At 37.8% G+C, this 15,210-nt stretch overlaps 8 protein-coding genes across 8 annotated transcripts; 3 read left to right on the top strand and 5 right to left on the bottom strand.

Annotated features, from left to right (window-relative positions):
- Positions 1-64: 64 nt before the first annotated feature.
- On the bottom strand, positions 65-1,813 carry DPL1 (sphinganine-1-phosphate aldolase DPL1; the record flags this gene model as incomplete). Its single annotated transcript, XM_452668.1, has 1 exon — positions 65-1,813. The coding sequence occupies one exon, from the start codon at positions 1,811-1,813 to the stop codon at positions 65-67; it is 1,749 nt and encodes a 582-aa protein (XP_452668.1).
- A 523-nt stretch (positions 1,814-2,336) lies between these two features.
- HDA2 (Hda2p) lies at positions 2,337-4,241 on the bottom strand (the record flags this gene model as incomplete). Its single annotated transcript, XM_452667.1, has 1 exon — positions 2,337-4,241. One exon carries the CDS (start codon positions 4,239-4,241, stop codon positions 2,337-2,339), a length of 1,905 nt encoding a protein of 634 aa, XP_452667.1.
- A 345-nt stretch (positions 4,242-4,586) lies between these two features.
- On the bottom strand, positions 4,587-6,575 carry NEL1 (GTPase-activating protein NEL1; the record flags this gene model as incomplete). Its single annotated transcript, XM_452666.1, has 1 exon — positions 4,587-6,575. The coding sequence occupies one exon, from the start codon at positions 6,573-6,575 to the stop codon at positions 4,587-4,589; it is 1,989 nt and encodes a 662-aa protein (XP_452666.1).
- Positions 6,576-7,001: 426 nt separating this feature from the next.
- Positions 7,002-7,661, top strand: MHR1 (mitochondrial 54S ribosomal protein mL67; the record flags this gene model as incomplete). The annotated part of the gene is made up of 1 exon (XM_452665.1): positions 7,002-7,661. One exon carries the CDS (start codon positions 7,002-7,004, stop codon positions 7,659-7,661), a length of 660 nt encoding a protein of 219 aa, XP_452665.1.
- Positions 7,662-8,537: 876 nt separating this feature from the next.
- On the top strand, positions 8,538-9,557 carry SUR2 (sphingosine hydroxylase; the record flags this gene model as incomplete). The annotated part of the gene is made up of 1 exon (XM_452663.1): positions 8,538-9,557. One exon carries the CDS (start codon positions 8,538-8,540, stop codon positions 9,555-9,557), a length of 1,020 nt encoding a protein of 339 aa, XP_452663.1.
- Positions 9,558-10,372: 815 nt separating this feature from the next.
- Positions 10,373-10,993, bottom strand: ATP5 (F1F0 ATP synthase subunit 5; the record flags this gene model as incomplete). The annotated part of the gene is made up of 1 exon (XM_452662.1): positions 10,373-10,993. The coding sequence occupies one exon, from the start codon at positions 10,991-10,993 to the stop codon at positions 10,373-10,375; it is 621 nt and encodes a 206-aa protein (XP_452662.1).
- Positions 10,994-11,893: 900 nt separating this feature from the next.
- Positions 11,894-13,474, top strand: BFR2 (rRNA-processing protein BFR2; the record flags this gene model as incomplete). The annotated part of the gene is made up of 1 exon (XM_452661.1): positions 11,894-13,474. The coding sequence occupies one exon, from the start codon at positions 11,894-11,896 to the stop codon at positions 13,472-13,474; it is 1,581 nt and encodes a 526-aa protein (XP_452661.1).
- A 107-nt stretch (positions 13,475-13,581) lies between these two features.
- On the bottom strand, positions 13,582-15,207 carry ERC1 (Erc1p; the record flags this gene model as incomplete). Its single annotated transcript, XM_452660.1, has 1 exon — positions 13,582-15,207. One exon carries the CDS (start codon positions 15,205-15,207, stop codon positions 13,582-13,584), a length of 1,626 nt encoding a protein of 541 aa, XP_452660.1.
- Between the last annotated feature and the right edge of the window lie 3 nt (positions 15,208-15,210).

The following is a 15,210-nucleotide window of genomic DNA, read 5'->3' as shown; positions in this document are numbered from 1 at the left end:
ATTTCCTATATACTCGTTAAATAGATCTTAGTGTTTTCTTTCTTCATAGGGCATAAGATATTTCTTAAGTAGCGTGTTCTGGCTCAAGTTTGTACAAACTATCTAAGAAACCTTCAATCAAACGGTCAGCCACACCAACGGTTTTCACACTTCCTGCTACACCATAAAGAGCGCTCGTACCATCAGAAGAAGGTTTGGCATCAGGTGATTGTTTCATTTTGTCAACGGTGCTCTTCAACAAGTGCTTCAATTCATCAACCGATTTTAGGGATAGCTTTGTGAGTGCAAGATGGATAGAAGATGGGTTCTGCAATGCACTTAAGTGCCATCCAGACTTAGACAATGTGTCTGAAAGTTCGTAGATATCAATTTTGTTGGACGTGAATGATATCACAGAACATAATGGATCGCCTAAAATTTGAAGCTCTGGAATTTCCTTTTGAATGAATTCTTTCAACTCACGAGCCTTTCCGACGATGTCTTTACATGAATTAATGTATCCATCTGCTCCCACATGTACCATAGTTGCCCAACAACCGACAACCAAGGCACCCGGTCTACTTCCCGCAAGCGTTGGCGATCCATACAAACCTCCTGTCCACTCGGTACTGACATAATACTGTTGTTTCCTCAATTCAGGGTTGCGGTACATGATAACGCTAGAGCCTTTTGGTGCAAAGCCATATTTGTGTGTATCACATGAAATAGAGGTGACACCGGGAACTCTGAAGTCAAACAATGGTACATCGTTAAATCCGGCCTTGGACATGAACGCAACAATGAATGATCCCAAACAACAGTCAACATGAACAGGAATTTTGTAAGTTTCACCAAGTTTACCGATCGAAACGATATCGTCAATGATCCCGTGAGGGAAGTTTGGAGCAGAGCCAGCCAACATAACAGTATTTCTATTGATAAGTTTTCTCATCTGCTTAACATCAGCTTGGAATGTCACAGGATCCAAATCAACATGATGGATCTTTATGCCAAAGTAATATCCCGCTTTGTCAAAACCTGCATGTGCTGTCTTCGGGATGATTATTTCGGGTTCGGTAATTCCCTTGTAGCGCAATCCAAGCATTTTTGCGCTTACACAAGCCAATAACAACGACTCCGTACCACCACTTGTTGTAGTACCACAACCAGTCGGTGGAGCATTAAATAAGTTCAAAACCATGGACACTACCTCTGCTTCCATTTTACGCACACCAGGAAAGACATCTGGATGCAACTGGTTCGCCACACAAAACTTTTTAAACGCTTTGGATTGTAAATCAATCAAATCATCCCCACCATGATACACTGCACCAGATACTTTACCATTTTCCCAATCAGAATGCTTCAAAACAGAATTGAGTTTATCTAGTTCTTTCAATACATCAGCTTCACTTAATCCTGTTCTTGGTAGTTCAGGGAAATCCTTTAAATTCGCATCGTTTTTTATCATATCTTTCTCTATTGTGGCTAAGACTTTAGAAACCTCTTTATCGACAGAACCTCTTACCATTGGTAAGCTCAATAGAACCTCAAATAAACGTCTACTGGCATAATGGAATAATTTAGAAATTGATGTCAGAAGCCCATACCCCCTTATGTACAAAATAATCCGGGACAAAACGTTAAAAAGCAGATGGTAAAAGACGGCGTCTCTGATGATCCAATACCAAGGCGTATTCCGAAAATAATCTAAAACTGCCACCTTGATAGAAGTTGCCAGTATAATAGGATCAAGTTCGAACGTGTTGTATTTGTATGAATATCCTAAAAAAAAGCGCTTCTGCAATCCTTCAATGAAACTCATCTTTCCCATTATCAGAAAACTTGTATCAAAATCAAGTTCAGAGTTTAACAGTAGCCAAGATTAAAGTGTTATTATTTTGTGGGAGTCAGCTCAATACAACGCAATGGTAAGAAAAAAAAAAGAACTGTATACCCTTAGTTTCTGCTTTCAATTTGAGAGCAAGACATAAAATCTACTAAAAGTTCTTATTTTCTACCCTATATGCAAAATACCAGACGAATCAGTAAAGGTCTTTAAAATCCGAAAAGTACGAAAAAAAAAGCTCAAATTCTATGTTCCAGTTTCAACTGAATATGGTTATGCCGATCCGTTACTGCCGCAGTTAGGGTGGTCATGTCGAAATTAGAATGAACAAGTCACTATTGACTCACATAATACAAACTGGTCTATATAGAGGAGTAATTGCGCTAGTGTTACAATTTTGCAAGCAAGCTTGTGTTTACCAGAATCTGACAGGCTTTCAGATATCAGTATATTGCATGCAGTAGTTGAGAGATGGTTTGGTCTGGATGTATCCTAGAAGGAGTAATACTTATGTGTACGTAGGAGAAGTAGCCCTGGTAGTTCTTGTAGTGTACCTTGACGAGTTGTTCGTTGCCGGAGATGATTTTTTTGCAGGTTCGTTTTCAATGTTGTATTGGCCTTGTATTCGGTTCATGTATTGTATTAGGAATTGAGACTGCTGTACCATTTTGCGTAAGGAAGATTTGAGTTGTGCTTCTTTTTCTTGCAATATAATAAGTTCCCACTTGGTGAAAGGTCCATTCAATTGGCGTTCCAACTCCTCTTTCTCAGCTTTCAGAGCTGAAGTCTTTAGCACTTCTGAAGCAGCCTCAGACGATTTTTGTTGGTAGCTAGATCTCAAATCGTCATTCTTAAAGGACTCTTCATCGTTACTCTTCTTGAAGGAAGAAACTTCATCTGATAGCTTGGTATGTTGTTGCTTCTGATTTTCAATTTCTTTTGCAATATCTTCGAGAGTTAAGAGCCTTACAAGCTCGGATTTGCGTTCAACCAAGCTCTTTAGACGTTCTTCTAAAACTTCCAACTCAGATCTTGTTCTTTCAACGCGTTTTTCAGAGTCGTTGATTTTGGTTTCATTTTCTTTGAGTTTTTTGAAATGTTGTCCGATATTCACCTTCAAATCATCAAAGTCATTTAACCTTTTAGTTTCTTTCAATCTGGTCTTGAGGACTAGTTTTTCACGCTCTTCATATTCTACATGGCATTGTTTGAGTCGTTCTGCCGTGAGTGTTTTTAAAATATACTGATAATTTTTAATGTCCATTGGTCCTGATTGTAGCCTTAATTCATATTTTCCGTAAGTTAGAGGCATCAATTCCATTGGGTTAGTTAGAAAAGGAATCAAATCATCATTATTTCTCGAACTTCCTGGATTTACACTTGGGAGAAATTCACCAGGGTCCGTCTCTTTGATCAATGAGTCAATAATATTTTCATATTGTTGTAAAGAAATAAGATCTTTGATATCGGCACGATACTTTAGAAAATGAACAATGGAATCCAAAATTAGCTTTTCGGAAGTAGTAGTTGGCTTCTTTTTGGATAACAAATAGTGATCCGGAGAATCTTGGACCAATAGCTTAAACAGAGGAGTTTTTCTGCCATTTTTCCTGACTTTGAATATCGATGGTAACGATTCGTCCAGCATTGGATCAAAACTGATGATAAGATCCAGATTGTACCTAGAAAGTAAATCTTCAGAGTGTGTCAAATGTGTGGTTGTTGCCAAAAACAACCAGTCAAGTTGAGATATGTTATTCTTACGTCTTGACTTAGAGTAGTTGTATTCATCTTTCGATTTTCCGATTTGCTCAGGAGCTACGCTACCAGAACTTGATGAATTTTCACCATTGGTTGTTCTTGAACCAGAAGTTTGATCGTCATATTCATGTTTTTCGTCAAACAAAGAAGTTCCAGATAACCTCTTCAACTTTGCAACTTTTCCCAACATGACGCCTTCAATCAAATCCAATTCTTTCACAGAATGTGAAATGATAGCAACTTGCAATGGCCTCGATTTGTCCTTACGATTCAATAAAAGATCAACCATTAGATTTAACTTGCCAAATTTATCGCTGGTGTATATCAACCTTTCAGTTGGTTCCATTAACAAAAACTGTCTAGGCATATAATGCTCAACTAACAGGCAAGGGTGATTCGAGACAGCTCTTATATTTTCGAAGAACCATTCAGTTAACTGAACATCTGTTAATGCAGTCATACTCAAGTCTCTTTTGAGATTTGTCCCTTTTTTTTCTAATTTAGATTGTAGTTCTGGCAGTAGACGTTTATCTACACATGAGACAAACGACTCTGCATGTATCGAGATTAAAATTTCCAACAAATCTTTCTGAACTTGAGTTAGGCCAACAGGTATATAAAATACCTGAGTCCGGTTGGAAGTGGAGTTCATCTTTCTTTCCCTAATGAAACGACCCAATGGCTCGCGCTTGCAGTTTCTCTTTCTTTTCCTCTGGACTCTGGCTTTTAATGTGCTATTCGGAAAGAATGGTTAGATTTAATTATATAGTATCTTTTAAAAAATGAAATATGTCATTTTTGAAAAGCGACAGATGGAGAAACCAAGGAATACGTACATAGTATCTTTTCCTGCCATACAATTGTTATTCAAAGGGGGAGCGATAGATTCGAAGGTTGCGACAGTAAATGGGGAACTATTCTAACCTTTTGGTTTTGGTTATATATATATAGAGTTCATGATATCTGTTGAGAGGTAAAATGAATGATTACATACTTTTCATGCAGTACTTTTTGATTTAAACAGTGCCATGTATTTATCAAGCGTGAGGTCATCAGAATGCAAAGAATGTTCTGCAGTTAAGCCTAGTCGTGCAATTACAAATCTATCCTGACTAGCACCTGGCTTGGTTTCTCGATACCAAGGCTTTGGAAATCGACTTCCATCGTGGTATATGGTATCAGCAGCTGCCTTCAAACTGTCAACTCTGCTATCTCCTACTGAAGTATCTCGTACCACAAGGACGTTACCACCATCTACCAATAAAGGTTCGGCATAATTAAGGATGTCAGTTGTATTTTGAATAAGCCCTGTGGTCGAATACACTTGGGGTCTAACCATCTTGAATATATGACTTAAAGGGGAATTCAGAATTGTCCAATGGTAGACGATCCACTCGTCAGGCGATGTATTTCTCTTCCTTAAGAGAGTTGATCTTTGCATAAAGTACGTTACTTCTTGTAAGGATTTAATGCCAGGAACATCGATGGCATTCAATGATTTAAGAAGTTTTACTATTTCTAACGTCCACCACCTTAGATCGTAATCATAAAACTTGCCTTGAAACAAGACAGCGAAAGATATTTTTTTCATTATGGATCCAGCCATTATATCCCAGTGGAAATTTTGGGTTAAAAGATGTTCACCTGGTAAGGTTGTACTGGGAATAAATTTCGTTTCTACAGAAACGTATTCTTGATTCAAGTGTTTATAGTAGCATTCCATTTGAAAGGAAAATTTATCTGGCATTTCTTGCAAGGCTTCAGCAGCGCTGCGAGATGTATCAACAGATAAACTTATCAAAATTGATGGTAGATTACTACTTGGCCCTTTGTAACGGAAGGTTCCAGACCCTCCAAAGCCCTTTGGAGTGTCAGATACATGTGTGTCCTTGTCTTTCAAGGATGAGACTGGACCAAAGATCCCATTCAGTAATAGCTTGTTAGAAGTTTTGATAACAATTCTGGTTATTTCATAACATCCTTTCCCTTGAATATACGCCTGCCAATCATATATGAAATTTCTATCATTGAAGGATTCGTATTGAATAAAGTTGTTCAAACAGGATCTCATCTCCCATATTCCGACCTGATCCATGGATGCGACGAATACCGTGCATGGAGCAAACTTTAAGGACTTACTCATTTTATTGTAAAATTCTCTAGAAGGTTTCCAATATTTCACATCCTTGTCTTCCTCTATATTTCTATGCTGCCTGATATGATTTTTTCGGTCCATTGAGATAACCTTACCTGGTGCTACTGTACAGGGTCCGAAAACAAATGCAATGGATTGTGATGGGTTTAGACATTGTGCTAGAAAAATAGCGAGTGCAGTGTTTCTTCTACATCTTTTTTTTGACCTAGTCCGTTGACATAGAAGTTCCGCGAGTTTAGCACCGAAAGATATTTGGTCCGTCCAAATCTTCCTCACTAAAAGCCCATACTTTGCAATGAACCATTCTGTGTCAAGCTTCTTAAGATGGCTGATACAACTACTAGATTCTGCATCTACGGTAATGTGTGACCCGTCAGTATGAATAGTGACAGACCCATCTTCAATCGTGATCAGGGCCAATGACTGGACAGAACCAAATTGTAACATCTTCAACGCGTCTAGATTTTCCTCAAATTCACAATTAAGATCGATGATTATGGCGAACTTGGAATGCGTAGGCACAGCAGCAGTTCCTAAATGTTTTAGGTATGACGATGATAATGGAATATTCCCTAGTTCATTATAAGCATTACAAAAAGAACAAAACCACCCAGCTCGTGAATCTCTTGAACATAAAAAATTCGCAAACCCTCCACAGATTTTACAATTGGTATAATTCTCACTGCTTGCTAGGCTTGAATTCCCGTCAATTGTCAAGTCCGGCTCACAAATGGCACTTATCGATCCACGGTTATCATCTCCACAATCGAGAACTCTAGCTAAGCAATCTGTCCGGGACGTAGGAACGGCTCCATAATTCAATTCAAACATCAAGTTCTAGATGGTGGAATATGCGGACACTTGACGGATGAAGGTGATAACTCTACTGTGCGTGTCTGCTGATAGGAAAACCTTTCTCTGGAGATGAGATCCAAGATAAGATAGAGCAGGTAGCGGAGAATTCAATATCATCACAAGATCCGGGTAATGTATATATTAGGTTCATTCTCTTTAATTTTCAGTGTTTCTACGAAGTTGTTTATGGCATCTGAAAAAGCTGAAAAATTTTGAAAAAGAGAAAGCTGATAGTTAGTTTAGCTTGATTACAGAAGAGATCACCACATTTGTGCACACATTGTATTTAAATAACTCTTCAGAAGTCCATCAATAGCACTGGAGATAGAAGAGAACTCTGAGGATCAAGGCTTTTGTTGTTAACAAATAAGGCTTGAAGACACCATAGGGCACTAGGAAGAGATGAGCAAGCATTTAGCTATTACCAAGTTCCGTCCAGCCAACTGGCTACAGAAAGCAGGGTATGCACCACAAGTCTTTTTATTCAGAAACCTAGAGAGTGGACAAGTGCTGTACTCTCAATTCCCGACTTTTTCTTGGAAGCAAATTGATACCAATTTCCAAAGACCCAACTGGGAGAATAAGAAACCAAGCACCAGACGTGATATTTGGAAATGTATGGCTGTTGTTGATCTACCAGACTACGACAAGAGTGTAAAAGTATACCAGAATTTGTGCAGATTAAGATATCTCCGTGATGTGACATTCAGTAAACAGGCAAAAGACATGAGAAAGAAGAATGAGTCCGGCCACACATGGTACTCATCGCAATACAGACCAACATACTCTCAAGAAGCGGTTGCCGATTTGCGAGAATGTCTCCTAAAGTTGAAAGACGTCCAATCGTCCATTAAGGTCCATTGGGAAGACGAATGGAGAATGGGGGATAAAGAGAAATACTGGAACCCAGTATTGCCAGAGTTGAATCACACAACACTAGAACGTTTGGGGAACGTTTCCAGAGAGGAAAGTGCAATTTTGAAAGAACTAGGCGAAAGAGCCAAAGAAGAGTTCGCAAGAGTGAGACAACAGGAGTCAGCTGCTCAAAACATCTCTCTATGAGTTACAAAAGAAAACAAGCAAATACAAACTATTTCCAGTTGCAAAAGCTGAGCCGAGCTCAGATCTTTCACTGCTTCACTCGTCACGTCTTTAAGAAATCACTACATGTACATATATAACCCGCAGACAATCCGACTCTGTAAATAATATAAACAAACCCTCAGCTCACTACCGGCGTTTAACTGATTTGACAAGGTGATTACTAGCAGTTTTCTCCCTTGTTTCCATCATCACGTAACCTAAATATCAAAGGTTCTGTAATCATCATATTACTTCCTCTACTTTTCTACCGCTTCATACCATATGTGTCTCATGCATGCATTAACGCCTAACGGAAGAAGAAGCAGGAACCCGGACACCAAAGAAAAAGCAAAAAAAATGTCACATGACCAAATTTGAGAAACCTTAACACCGTTTCTCTGGTTTTCTCTGGTGTTTCTTTAACGACAATCCTGTTTTCCCTTAGAGGCTTCGGGTTTTTCTTAGTTTTTCTAGCATAACATGGTGTCGAGAATACAGAATTGCGTTATAAATGTATTGCGTTATAAGATCAGTGGTTGTATTTATACGAAGCGTATAGGCTAATGTTGGCATACCAAGCGAAGAAGGCTGCAATAATATTGAAAGGGTAAGGCTTGAGATTAGGTAAAAAGTTATTCTGGAGTTACTGTTTCTTTTTTTTTGATCATACTGAAGAGAGACAGCAACTATATAAAATACGAAGCAAGATACGAAATCAGATACACAAACTGATATTTGCAGTGTCATACAAAACTTATAAGTCCATTTATACTTGAGAGGAGCTGTTTTCTGTCGGATACAGTTCGAGGATAAGGAGATACAATATTTTGCGTGTGCTGTATCGGTTTTATAACTATGGCAAATATTGTTGAAAGTGCAGTGCAGCACTTGTATTTGCAGGTGAAAGATGCTATGGATGTGTCGTTTATGAATTCTAAAGCTCCACCTGCTTCTGTGATAACGAAGAAACAGGATATTTTGCCTTGGATTTCTGATGGGAAACTTGCCTTAGCACTACCTGTTGTTGCTTATTGGCTTTATTCGATGTTTTTCCATTACATTGATACCAATGAGGTTTTCGAACAGTACAGGATTCATCCAAGCGAGGAAGTACAACAGCGGAATAAGGCCTCAAGATTAGAGGTTTTAAAAGAGGTGATATTACAACATTTCATTCAAACATTTACTGGACTTGGTATGCTCTACTTGGATCCTGTGCCGACTTCAGGGTTTGAGAAGTATGAGATGTGGAAATGGAGGCAATCTTTACCCTTTTTCGTACCATCTGTTTTCATCAAGTTTATGTATTGCTATGGATGGTCTATGATAAGGATATTTATTGGGTTTTGTATCGTAGATTCGTGGCAGTATTGGCTGCATAGGGTGATGCATATGAATAAGACACTTTACAAAAAATTCCACTCACGTCATCATAGGTTATATGTTCCTTATGCGTACGGTGCATTGTACAATTCCCCAGTGGAAGGTTTCCTCCTTGACACTTTGGGTACAGGCATTGCTGCAATCGTGACACAATTAAATCATACAGAACAAGTTGTTCTATACACTTTTGCTACTTTGAAAACAGTGGACGATCATTGCGGATATGCTTTGCCCCTGGACCCATTCCAGTGGTTGTTTTCAAATAATGCAGTGTATCACGACATTCACCATCAGTCTTTTGGTATCAAGTCCAATTTTTCTCAACCATTCTTTACCATATGGGATAAGTTTTGTGACACCAAGTATCATGGATTTGAAGAGTATGAGAAAAAACAAAGACGTGTCACCATTGACAAGTACAAGGAGTTTTTGAACAAAAGAAAACTCGAACACCAGGCCAAGTTAAAAGCTATGAAAGAGAAGATGTCATAGTTTTCTTATCTTCTGCATATATCCTACATCAATGTTTCACTTCCAATTGTTTTTTTTTAACGTTTCATTGTTATCTCTTTTCTCCTAGAAAAAGGATCAATCACCGTCATTTTCTTGTGATCACATATGCTTATTAGCATCCTTATAATTGTGATTATCAGTATTACTATTTACTTTACTACTGGCGTTAGAACCCACCCCTTATTCGTTTTACACATTTTCTTTCAGATTTTGTAATGAAGTTAGTTAATTTTTGTAATGAGGTTTAAAGAACTCAATCTTTTTCTGCATCCACTCTATCCTTAATCGATTCATTATACTAAATTGAATAGTGTTCTGAAAGTTATACTTTATTTCAACATCTATTTATGAGTTTGTATTTAAACTGACTCGAAAATGGTTGGTTTAAGTAAACAAAGCAATCCAATGAGACGACTAAGGATTAAAGAATCGACTTTTGAATCTTTTCGTTGTGTATTTGCTCTATACATATACGATCGTAATAAAATTTTTTTGGCACGAAGCGCGAAGAATGTTAATAGTTTAATAATGTTTTAAAGTTACTTGTATCGGTAAAAAGTGGACGTCAAGTCATCATGAAATCGTGAGAGAAAAAAAAAAGAAGTATCGTTGAAATATAAAATCATAGTTCAGATGTGAATCGTTTATTAATCACGTTCTATTCACTGTGTGTAGTTTATAGAACACATATTTCTCCCTTGAGAAGGGAAATAAAATTGAAGATACCCCATACATGAAATTCATGATATATTTTCCTCGTTCATATAATTGATTTATAGGTTTTGGGATATCGTTTAAATAGCTTCTCTTAGAACTTGGTTCAACTTGTTGATTCTGGAAGCAATTGACAAATCGACGGTTCTGTCGGAAACTTCAACGATTAAACCACCTTGGATTTCAGGCTTGACAACGTTCTCCAATTTCAAAGACTTACCCTTACCAACCAAAGAGGAAGCAGCCAAGGCCTTTTCCACTCTCTTGAACAACTTAGAGTCCAAAGGTTGAGCAGTGGTAACAGTCGCTTGCACAAGACCATGGTAAGCATCAGTCAACTTGGAGAATTGGGAAGTGACATGTTCTAACAAGGATAATCTGTTGTTTTCAGCCAAAACCTTCAACAAGTTTTGAACGGATTGATCCAAATTGATTTTCTTGGACAAAGTGTCAACAACAATGTTTCTATCTTCAGCAGACAAGGCTGGGTTTTCCAAAATGCTGGTCAACTTGGTGTCCTTGGCAACAGTTTCCTTCAAAGCATTCAATGAGGAAGCAGCAGCTTCAACGGAAGTGGTCTTTGAGGCAGCAGTGAACAATGCAGTGGCATAGGTACCATCCAAACCGAACAATTGCACTGGAGGCTTAACACCAGCCTTGGCAGAAGCTGCCATAGAACGAACAAATACTCTGGAAAACATGACTCTGTATATAGTGGTCTCTTTGATTCAATAATTCAATGATTTTATGGTTATTCAAACAATTGGAAGAAAACTTGCTCAATAGATTAAATGAAGTTTAAAGCTTAAGATAAGGTTTGGTACAATGGCAATAACAAAACACACACCTAATCGGAAAAGAGAGACTTGTCTTAATCTGATCAATGCAGAATCACTAACAAAATAGCAAATACACTTAAAAAATACAAATAAGCTAACGTAGAACGAAAGCTTCTTTTCCTGTAAATTACAAATTTATTTCTTAAAGGTGTGGAAATATTGAAAGTTCAATAAATTTTCAATTTTTTTTCCTTCCTTTACCTATATTTTTTCAAAACTTTCTCTGTTTTTGATCGGATCCTCCCTCCTATGTGTTCTTCTTTGTCTCTGTTTCGTTTCTGCTCTTGTGTTCTTGTTCCGGCCAAAGAGGTCCAAAAAAAAAAAAAAAAAACACGATCTAAGTTCCTCAGTAGTCGTAGGAAACGATGACGTGTTTTCATTGGTTGCGAGTCACGTGGAAATTAAACACTATGCTTTCACTTTTAATAGATATATTTGACCTTAATAGACGCTATGAGGCTTCTTAAAAGTAATTTGTATTGGATATTTGGTGCATCGAGAGTTTGAGACTAAGAATCGCTATCTTACAATCACGTGATTTAATAATAGCACGTGATCTATATATTTTCCTCTTCTTTTTGAAGATCCGAAAAGGTAATCTGGAGTTTCTTTTTTGTAGTTGAAAAATTCAAGAAAGTTGATGTTTGAGAGATGAGACGAGATGAGATGAGATGAGAGACTCTTATATGGATAAATCAGCTGTACTCAATAGTGAGTTGTAAGTGAGGACGGTGAAGTACACGTAAAATACACGCAGATTAAATGGGTAAAAAGTCTTTGGCCGAACAAATCGCAGACATTGCGAATAAACCACAAGTTGAAGATTTCGACATTGAGAATGATGAAGGTGTATTTCAACATGGTGGGTCCGATTCAGATGTTAGTTCTGGCGATGAGAGCGAAGAAGAGTTGAAGAAACAGCATTATGTGGCAGTAGGAAAGTCAAAACTTAGAAATGTGGTCGATCAAGGATTGGCCGTAAAGGATAAGAAATACGTCGGGAGCAAAGGGTCTAGAGCAGAACTGTTCAATGACGAAGAAATGGACGCTCCTGAACAAGGAGAAAGTGAGTCTGAAGCTGAATCCGGATCTGAAGAGAGTGATGCAGTATCCTTTAGAAGCGATTCAGAAGATGTATCCGAATCTGAAGCCACTTCCGAGTCAGAAATAGAGAAAGATAGAGAGGAAGATGAGGAGACTGCGATGAAGAAAGAGAAATTGGCCAAGATAGTACAGACGCAAACTAAACAAGTGATTAATAATTTAGCACATTCCGCTCAGAGAGATGCTTCCAAAGGTTATGCCATCTTACAACAGAATAAATTCTTCGATAAAATTCTAGACTCTAGAATTAAGTTGCAAAAAGCATTATCCGCTTCAAACCAGTTACCACTTTCTCAACAATCTTGGGATGAACTTCTAGATGAAAATAACTCCAAATTGCTAACTAGTACTTTCAAAGTTTTAGAGAAAGTTTTGACCCAGTGTGTTACAGTAAGGCATAAATTCCAAATCGGTGATCACATAAACCAATCTGAGAACCCTTCTGACTTCGATAACAGCAAAAAGAGAAGTTTTAAGGAACTAGTACATGAAACTGTAACATTGGATTCTGATTTAAAATCATACCGTTCTGCCGTACTTAACAAATGGTCAGCAAAAGTTTCTGCATCATCAGGAAAATCTCTTCTGCAAGCCTCCAAGTTTAAAGCGATCAACCAGTCAGCTGATGTACAAGTGGATAACCAACTTGCTGATATGCCAAGATTACTTAAAAGGACAAAACTCAATAGAAGCAATACTAAACCTTTGTTGTTTGATGAAGATTTACAAAAAGGTCTACTAAAAGAATTGCAACTGGAGGAAAACGTAGAAGGAGACATCGAAGAAGAAAATAATTTGGATATTCCAAAGAATTACGATCCAAGAAGGAAGGATAACAATGCATTAGATTTTACCCAAAACCCATATATCTATGATGACGAAGATTTTTACAGAGTTTTGTTGAATGATCTTGTTGAGAAAAAAATATCTAACTCTCAACAATCCAATGGTGTTACTTTGGCCATCACTTCTCGCTCTGAAAACAAGCTCAAGAAAAACATCGACACCAAGGCTTCAAAGGGTCGTAAACTAAATTACTCTATTCAAGAACCAATTGCCAATTATGAAGCATCAGTTAATACTGGGTATAAATGGTCGGATGAGCAAATTGATGAATTCTTTGCTGGTTTATTAGGTCAAAAGATCAACTTCAATGAAGACGATGAATTGGAAGCTGACACGATGCACAACGAGGAAGACGAAGAGATCAAAAATGACGATATTCAAATTTTCGGATAATTTGGAGTTCGACCTTCAACTTGTATTTATTTTTCATCTATTGTTTATTATTATAATTAAAATATGTACACGGCATTCAAAATGTCCAACAAACTGACATCGACAAATCAAACATCGATAATATTGCTCATGTTACTTGCCATACTCTCTAAGTCAACCTCATTTTCTTCTTTTTCTCTTCTATGGCATTCTTCCACTATGTTTTCCCAATTGGAATTGAAAACACAATAGCTCAAAGCAAACGCCAGTAATAAGATCCCGGTACCGCATCCGTACCAAAGCCCTTTTAATCCCAACTGAAATTTACCAAAAGTTAGCCATCCACTTAAAGGCAATGCGATAAAATAGTATGCTATGATATTTAACAGGCTGCCAACTTGCTGCCGTCCTTGTGCACGTAATATCGCAGCGCTAAAAGTTGTGAATGCATCATATAATTGGTTAACTGCCAAAATTGGAGCGACATGACGATATAACTCAACGACCTCTTTGTCTTTAGTGAACAAATACGCTAAATTCTTGTCACCTGTTAAAATCAAACAACAATTCGCAATCCCTACAAACGCTGCTATCACGTACGACGTATTAATACAGATCTTCGCGTTGTTGACCGATTCTGTCCCAACATAATTAGCAACCCTTGTGGAAACTACGCAACCCATTGCGAATGGGATTTGATATATCAAAGATCCTATGTTCGATACGACTGATTGTGCTGCTATAGCCTTGACACCGAGATATGTAGACATAATAGTCAATACTTCGAAAGAAAGGTACTCTGCTTCAATCATGAGTAAACCAGGAAATGCCAAATTCCACATAGGTTTCCAGCTGCAAAATAATCTTTTAAAGTGGAACATTGAAGAGAACATGGGATACCAACAAATCAGAGTTTCCTTTCTCCAAAATTTGCAATAAACCAGTAGCATTAAGGCCATAAACCAGTGCGATATGGCGATACCTAGAGGAGCACCAGCATATCCAATGTAACGAGTAAATGAATACACTAGAATAATATTAACTGGAACTGTAATCAACAAGGAGTATGTTCCTGCTTGGAAATGGCCCTGTGATTGAAGGAATCTCTTACCAGTTTCGAAAAAAATCAGCCCTGGCAACCCAAACGATATTATTCTCAAGAAAAGTTGTATCTCTGGGAGGATATCCTGTTCAGCAATCACATAACCTAACCATGAAGCACTGAACCACCATGATATAATCACAGGGAAAATACCTGTCATTATCATCGCTGCACAACGGAATGAATATAAACCAACTTTTGCATATTTCTTGGCACCATACGCTTGTGAGCAAAAGGTATCCAAAGAAGTGGCCATACCCTCCACAAATGCTAAACCAGTAATATTGTAAGTCATTACCGCCAAAGATGCGGAAGCTAAGGCATCACTTGATTTACAGACATGACCGATGACAAATAAAGAAATAATAGCCAAAGAGTATTCCATTAGAAAAGTTAATGTAATTAGAGCGGAGTTGCTTAAGATATAGGAGACTTCATTCCTAGAGCTTGTTGGGGCAGTAAGATCCTCTATGAAGTCTTCGTCAATAAAGTCATCGCGATCTGCATCTGGACTCATTAGTCGATATCGATTGTCTATGGCATCGCCAGAAGATGCAGATTCTCCATCACTTTCATATCTAGTATTGTCATTGATTGTATCGTATCGCGGTCTATCCATAGAGTCACAGAGATACTCACTCTCTTGATTCATGTC

The sequence above is a fragment of the Kluyveromyces lactis genome (assembly GCF_000002515.2).
Source record: "Kluyveromyces lactis strain NRRL Y-1140 chromosome C complete sequence".
Taxonomy (NCBI): domain Eukaryota; kingdom Fungi; phylum Ascomycota; class Saccharomycetes; order Saccharomycetales; family Saccharomycetaceae; genus Kluyveromyces; species Kluyveromyces lactis.
The sequence above is the reverse complement of the archived record's forward strand: the minus strand, read 5'-3'. Positions and strand labels throughout refer to the sequence as shown.